This window comes from Callospermophilus lateralis, unplaced genomic scaffold (genome assembly GCF_048772815.1).
Source record: "Callospermophilus lateralis isolate mCalLat2 unplaced genomic scaffold, mCalLat2.hap1 Scaffold_1600, whole genome shotgun sequence".
Lineage (NCBI taxonomy): Eukaryota > Metazoa > Chordata > Mammalia > Rodentia > Sciuridae > Callospermophilus > Callospermophilus lateralis.
In genome coordinates, this window is record NW_027512700.1 from 307,293 (window position 1) to 314,980 (window position 7,688).

Sequence of the window (7,688 nt, forward strand, 5' to 3'; positions counted from 1 at the left end):
TAAGCAACTCAGTGAGACCCTGTTTCTAAATAAAATACAAAAGAGGATTGGGGATGTGGCCCAGTGGTCCAGTGCCTCTGAGTTCAATCCCCAGAATCCTCTGCAAAAAAAGCCAAAGTAGAGCCCATCCTGGCCCCAGTCTGGGTGCCCCAGTGCCCAGCCTGTTGGCAGAGTGAACCTGGCCTCTGAGGCCGAGGGGGCCTGGCACCACATCCCAGCTTCATGGCCTCAGCATTCAGAGCCTTCATTTCATTATCTTCGAAGTAGCAGGGAAGGGAACTGGTTCTTGGGTCATTGAAGCAATCCAGTGTGGGAACTGGGGAGAGCCAGGCCCTGACAGGAGGCCCTCCGTATGGGTGAGTGTCCCATAACTCCTCACAAACAGGAGCAGTGGTTTCTCCCACTGTCCCACTGAGGGCTGGGAAAGGTTCTATATGGGCGCTGATGACCCAGCACTTAACACACTGCAAATCCCACTGTGCATCAGTGTCCCCTGGAGAGCAGTTTCAAAAATAGTCTCCAAGGATGAGGGTGTAGCTCCACGGTAGAGTACATGCCTAGTACTTGAGACCCTGGGTTCCCTCCCCAGCACTGCCAAAAATGTGAGGGGGGGGTGTGGGGGTTGCCTCCTGACGTTTTTTTGTTGTAGTTTTTGGTTGCGGGGGCTTTTGCAGCAGGGGGTAGGGAGTTCCTGAGGATTGAACCCAGGAGTGCTTTATCACTGGGCTAAATTCCCAGCCCTTTTTAATTTTTTATCTTGAGACAGGGTTTGACTAAGTTGCTGAGAGCCTCACTAGGTTGCTGAAGCTGGCCTTGAACATGTGATCCTCCTGCCTCTACCTCCCAAATTTGCTGGGATTACAGTTGTGCACCACTGCACCTAGCCATAGCCTAACTTCTACCCCAGATCTTAAGTCAGAATAATCTGGAGAACGACCCTTCTTTTTAAAATGGTCTCCCCAGGAAAGTTAGATGTAGTCAGCCCGGTACTAGTCCCTCCACTCCTGAAACAGGATAAATCTTACCAAGTCAGAACAAGTCCTCTTTGCCTCTGGCGCCCTCTTGTGGGCAATGGAGGTTCAAACATCTTTTTCCTCCAAGTTTTCCATTGTCAATGAGGGTCCCCCTAACAAACAAGAAGGTAGGTGGACCTTCACCTTCAGAATATGGCACAGACACTACTGCCAATTTACCTGGCTTCTTAAGTTTTAGATTAAAAGTTTTCACTTAAACTTGTCTTCTAGCCAGACACAGCAGTATTCATCTGCAACCCAAGCTACCCAGGTGGCTGAGGCAGAAGAAGCCAAAGTTCAAGGCCATCCTCGGCAATTTAGCAAAGTAAAAAATAAGGGCAAGGGATGAAGCCCAGTGATAGAACACCCCTGGGTTCAGTCCCCAAGGAAGGAAAGATTAATGCATTATGGAAAATCTGAACCAGTCGTGGTGGTGCACACCTATAATCCCAGTAGCTCAGGAGGCATGGGCAGAAGTTCAAAGCCAGCCTCAGCAAAAGTGAGGTACTAAGCAACTCAGTGAGACCCTGTCTCTAAATACATACAATATAGGGCTGGGGCTGGGGCTTAGTAGTCAAGTGCCCCTGAGTTCAATCCCCATTAACCTCCTTGCCCTCCCCCCAAAAAAATATAATATGAAAAATCTGAAAACTTATTCATGAACTTTTCATACCCTGTACACTAAAATCATTGATCTGTCTTGCACTTTTTGGATTTTTTTACATAATTTTTTACATAATGGCTCATGCATTGGTCCTTTGGAAAATAGTGTTTTGCCAGGCATGGTAGCACACGCCTGCAATCGCAGCAGCTGAGGAGGCTGAGGCAGGAGGATCATGAGTTCAAAGCCAGCCTCAGCAATTTAGCAAGACCCTAAGCAACTCAGCAAGACCCTGTCACTAAATACTATATAAAAAAGGGCTGGGGATGGGGCTCAGTGGTTACACACCCCTGGGTTCATTCCCCAGTACAAAAAAAAAAAAAAAACAGAAAAGAAAAAAAATTGTGGTTCCACTAAGATTTACAGATTTTCCGCTCTCATATACTGCAGCCAAAAAAAAAAAAAACCACATTAGTTAACATCATAGTTGACCTCCTGAGAAAAATCTTAAAGTACTGGGAAGCTATCAAATTCATGATGGTCAATACAAGTTTTCCAAAATTTTAATATTTCTTTGAAACTTCATTTTTCTTGAAACCTCAGATTTTTATCATTGGTAATAAATGACAAAATGTGAATTAGTTCCCCTGAGGTGCTAAGCTTCCTTTTTCATTTTCAAGAACATGTCTGCCTTGTTGCCCAAGTCCAAAATTCCATGGCTGGTCGGTCATCCGAAGAGGATGAGAGAGACCTGAAGCACCACGTGGGTATTCCCCATTGGTCACACAGGATATTGAAAAGACTGGTACTTGGGGGTCGAGATTTAATGGAATTAATGATTAGGCTACTTTTTCCTGGGTGTTGTCAACGAAAATGACCCGCTGGCTTGTTTTGGTTGGAGCACCTGCTAGGAAAGGAGCAGGTGGCCACTAGGACTTGCCCGGCCCCCTGCCCAGGCAGCAGCAGTGTCATTCAAGGTTGCTTTTGTACCATGATGCAGATCTCAACATGTGGCAGAGACAGAGTGTCTCAATGTTATAATGAAAATAGTTTTGACATCATAAACCAGAGGATCTTGGGGACTGTCACTTTAGACCACACCTTAGAACGGCTGCTAGACACATTTCAAGCCTCAAAAATAACCTCAGTTCAATATCTGATGGTCCCTCTTGCTGTCTGTGAGCGTCTCGGTGTGGCACCCTCTGAGGTGACATCACTGATTTATAGGTATTCAGGTGTTTTCTAGCTTCCCCCTCAGAAACAGTGCTGCCTGATGTCCTTGTGCTGACCTGGTCCTGGGGTCAAGGAGTACCCACTGGAGTTCCGCTCCGCCCACCGCCTGGGCTCTCACGCACCTGTTGCTTGCAGGTGGAGCATGACCCCGCCCATGGTGAACGCTTACTACTCGCCCACCAAGAACGAGATCATGTTTCCGGCTGGGATCCTGCAGGCGCCCTTCTACACCCGCTCCTCGCCCAAGTAGGCCATCTCTGGTGCTGGTGCCCCGACGGGTCCCCTGCCCCTCAGCCAGCCCTGTGTCTGCAGCTGACCCTGACAGCCATCTCACTGAGCCATCTGTGCCCTGGTGGCCCAGGTGGCCTAGGATTGCAGCGTCGTGGGTGCAGAGCGCAGCAGCCCCTGTCCCCTGCCTTCCCTCCAAGGGTCTCTGGGGCCAAAAGCTCCTGCAATCGGGAAACGTGGCACAGTCATGCAGTCAAGAGCCCCATGTGGGAAATACTGCTGTGACGGTGGCTTAGAGCAGTTGCAGCCAGGGAGTTGGCGGGGTGAGGGCGCTGTCCTAGAAGCTGGACTCCCGGGATGACTGTGTGGAGCTTGGGAAGAGGCACTGGCCCATTCCCAGGCTTTGTTTTCTTTAAAGCTTAACTGCTAGTCTGTGGGAGGGGACAGTGATCCTCTAGAGTGTCCAGCACGTGCATGTCACCCACAGGGCACAGCTGGCTCCCTTAGACTGCCCAGCCTCCCACTGTCTCCAGGGCTGTGTCCCACAGAGCCCCTGCTACATCTCAGGCCCAACAAGTGAGGGCCACATGGCAGGGCAGGAGCCAGAGGCCTTGCTCTCACTTTGTGTCTCCCTCCAGGGTCTTAAACTTTGGTGGCATTGGTGTCGTCGTGGGCCATGAGCTGACTCACGCTTTTGATGATCAAGGTACAGGTTCCTTGGGGTCCCTCCAGACAGAGCCCATCAGCTTCTTAGCCCCACTGCCTCTGCTCCCTGGGACTTAGCTTTGCAGAGAAGGACCAGAGTCTAAACCCTGGCTCGGCCGCTTGCCAAATGCTCTCACCTCGGCAAGTCACATCATTCTCCAAGCCTCCGTCTCCTTATCTGCAAAATGGGTGCAACAGGTCCAGGTGGGGGTGAGGAGGATTGTGTGAAGGCTATAGTGAGCACTTTCTGCAGGGTGCTGGGTGCTCGGTGCTCAGTAGGAGTCAGGAGTCAGAGACGTGGAAGTCACACCCTCCTCAGCAGCTAGTGTCCAGGGTCTTCCTCAACTGCCCCCTGCTCAGGGACAAGAAGGAAGTGGCAGAGACCCTGGAAACCAGGCCTGTTATGTGCTCCTGATTCTGCCAACTCCACTGGCCCCTTGCTGGACTCCATTCCTTGGGATCCGAGGCCCTTGGCCAGTGGAGATCCACCCTGCGCCTCAAACCTTTGTACAGCCACATGGCCGCCTGCCTGGCCACTTTTCCCCACCCTCTCCCACTCGGTCTGGCCCGTCCTCTGGCCCTCTGATGGGCATCCTGTCCCTGTACAGGCTGGAGGGTGGGGTCAGACAGGGGAACCGACTTCCCACTGGGAGGGAAGAAGAGCGATAGTGCCACTCCTGCGCTCTGACCACAGGGCGGGAGTATGGCAAGGATGGGAACCTCCGGCCCTGGTGGAAGAACTCCTTGGTGGAGGCCTTCAAACAGCAGACGGAGTGCATGGTGGAGCAGTACAGCAGCTACAGCGTGAACGGGGAGCCGGTGAACGGCCGCCACACCCTCGGGGAGAACATCGCAGACAACGGGGGCCTCAAGGTGGCCTATCGGGTGGGTCTGCTCCCCCTGTGTACCTGTCCAGGTCCACATCTGTCCAGATGCCTCATCAGTAGGTCAGCATAGAAACGCCTGGCAAGCTGCAGGAGTGCTGTGCCTCGGCTTCCTCGTCTGTCGGTGGGGGTGGGGAGGACGTGAGCACTGACTGTGGACGCAGCACCTGAGCCGAGTGCCCAAGGCCTTCTGCTTGGAGACCACCTGCTTGAGAGTCCCAGGAGAGAGCCAGGGCAGGGTCCACCTGCAGAGCCGGCCCCTTCTTGCCTTTGTGGGGGAACCCACTGCCAGGTAGGGCAGCAGGGCCCAGGAGGACACTGAGCACAGAGCCAGTTCTGGGTTCCGATCCTAGTCTGGAGTAAGTCGCTACCATCTGAGCCCATTGGCTTGGCTCTGAGCCCCTGACCTGCACCCTCAGGTGGCCGGAGGTGAAACCAAGTGACTCAGACACAGGTCCCGGCCTGAGAGGCAGCCTGGCGACTCACCAAGGGCCAGAGGCAGGGGGTAGTGGAAGGAGTCAGGAGCAAGGGCCTCTGTCACTGAGAAAGGAGCTTGGTTCTATTCTGGCGACAGTGAGAACCACTACAGGGTCAAACAGGAGATATGATCTAATTCCTTCTTTAAGGCAGGTCTGCAAGCCGGCAGCCCATGGGCAAATCCAGCCCCAGCCTGTCCCCGTAGGTTTGGGGAACCTGGCCACACTGTATCCACAGGTTGCCTGTGGCTACTTTTGCACTCTGAGCGCAGAGGAGGATAGTTCAACAGGGACCGGTTGCCCCAAAGCTGGAACATCTACTCCGGCCCTCACAGAGGAGGTCTGCCAACACTCGCCCTAGACGGTTCGCTCGAGTTGCCACATGAGGAGGGGACCAGGCTTGTGTCCTCGGTTCCTCTGAATTAGGGAGACCCGTTGGAAGCTGTTGTGAGGTTACCCAGGCTAGAGGGGGAAGGGTGAGGAGGGTCAGTTTTGGGGTGTTTGGCTTGGCTGGAAGAGTTGGGGGGAACTCTGAGCCTGAGTAACTAGGAGGGTGGTGGTGCCATCCTATGGTGGCAGGTTTGGTGAGGGTTCATGTAAATGACTTCTTCCTTCTGTGCCATGCTGAGTTGGATGTGACCTTGGGTGTCCAGCTAAGGCAGTTGAATATCCAGATCAGGGAAGAGGCTGGTGCCAAAGTGCACATTGGAGAGCCATCAGCATTGTGTGGCGTTTTAGGCCATGGGGTCCATTGCACTCCCCTTTAGGGAGGGAGCAGAGAAAGAGGAGGGATCCTCCAGGCTGAGCCAAGGCCCAGAACCCAGAAACCAGCCTCGGCCTGCACACTAGCCCCTCGCCCCTGTGTCCTGGCTGCCCTCAACCTCTGGCCTTCTCTCCTCCCAGGCTTACCAGAACTGGGTAAAGAAGAACAGGGAGGAGCAGACCTTGCCCACACTGGGTCTCACCAATGACCAGCTCTTCCTGGGGTTTGCACAGGTGAGTTCATTAGGGGAACAGGTAAGGTCCCCTCCAATCACCAGCTCCCTAACTCATCAGACCGTCTTCAGGTCATTAGCCTGTGAGGAGGTGAGCTTCCTGTCATTAGAGAGATTCAAGGAAGGGCCAAGAAAGAATACTAGTATCCTGTATGTGGTGGAGAAGGCCCCTCCTGGTTCTGGGGTTCTAGAAACTTTTTAACATAGCCAGACACCGGTAATGCATGCCTATTATCCCAGCTCCTTGGGAAGCTGAGACAGGAGGATCACCAGTTCGAGCTCAGCCTCAGCAACTTAACAAGACTCTGTCTCAAAATAGAAAATGGAAAGGGCTGGGGATGTAGCTCAGTGAGAAAGCAGCCCTGGATTCAGTCCCCAGAACCGGGGGAGAAAGAAATCAAGACCCACCAGGTTGGCACTTGAGTTGGCCTTCAGTTGATTCCCAGAGCTGCCTCTCGAGAGAGTGTCCTACCCAGAAAATATGAAATCTGGACTAAATCCAAAATTTGTAAAGTGGAGTTTAGGCAGAATCCCAGCCTGGTACGTTGGTATCAGACAGAGACCCGGCTCTGGCTGAAGAGACACAGCTTGGTGACACCTGCGTCAGACAGGGGCATAGGCGCACTCCAGCCTCCCCTCCGACCCACCCATGGGCCTTCCTGAGTCCTTGGGGTGTGAGCACCAGGCGAGGGCTCATTCCACCCCTGCAGTGGTGGGACCAGTCTGGCGGCCTCAGGGCCCCACAGTGACCCCAGCTTCTCCCCCTTGTCCCTCAAAGGTCTGGTGCTCTGTCCGAACCCCCAAGAGCTCTCACGAAGGCCTCATCACCGACTCCCACAGCCCCTCTCGCTTCAGGGTCATCGGCTCCCTCTCCAATTCCAAAGAGTTCTCAGAACACTTCCACTGCCCCCTTGGGTCACCCATGAACCCTCATCACAAAGAGCCAAGACGGAAGAGAGGAAGGGGCTGAGGATGAGCCCCCAGGGGAGGCTGCCATGTCTGCCCCTTCTTCCAACCCCTTGGCCGCCCAGGGCCCCTTCCCCGAACTGGAGGGTTTGCAGCTGGCACTGGGCCAGGTGGGGGTCCTCTGCATACCCGAGTTGCTCCCCTGTGCAGACCGGCGTCCCAGCGAGCACCAGCTCCAGTGGGCATTGGGGTATCGGGCTGGTGGCTCACCAGGCCTGGGCCCCACAGCGACAAGGGCCAGGGGACACAGCCCCCTCGCCCACATCTAGCACCACATAGACCACAATTACCACTGTGTCAAATGCTTTAAGATCTATTTTTGGGGAAACTATTTTTTAAACATTGTGGAGTACACTGGAAATCTTCAGGGAAAAATGCATTTAAAACACTTTTTTTTGAGGGAAGGATTGTTATATTTATTATGTTTTCTTTTTTTTTCTTAAATAACCTGTGGACAAAAGAAGCCCCACTGATTTACCCCCTCACTGCAAGGCTGGGCTGAGTCAGGAACACACACACACACACACACACTCACACACACACCTGTCCTTCCAGGGTGCTGTGCATCCTTTGGAACCACAAGAAAG

At 53.4% G+C, this 7,688-nt stretch overlaps 1 protein-coding gene across 1 annotated transcript in view; it reads left to right on the top strand.

Moving 5' to 3' along the window:
* Positions 1-7,105, top strand: part of LOC143388361 (endothelin-converting enzyme 1-like) — a 30,850-nt gene extending 23,745 nt beyond the window's left edge. The window contains 5 exon segments of the mRNA XM_077108128.1: positions 2,983-3,093; positions 3,714-3,781; positions 4,475-4,665; positions 6,044-6,136; positions 6,914-7,105. Coding sequence (XP_076964243.1) covers positions 2,983-3,093; positions 3,714-3,781; positions 4,475-4,665; positions 6,044-6,136; positions 6,914-7,105 — 655 coding nt within the window.
* Positions 7,106-7,688: the final 583 nt, after the last annotated feature.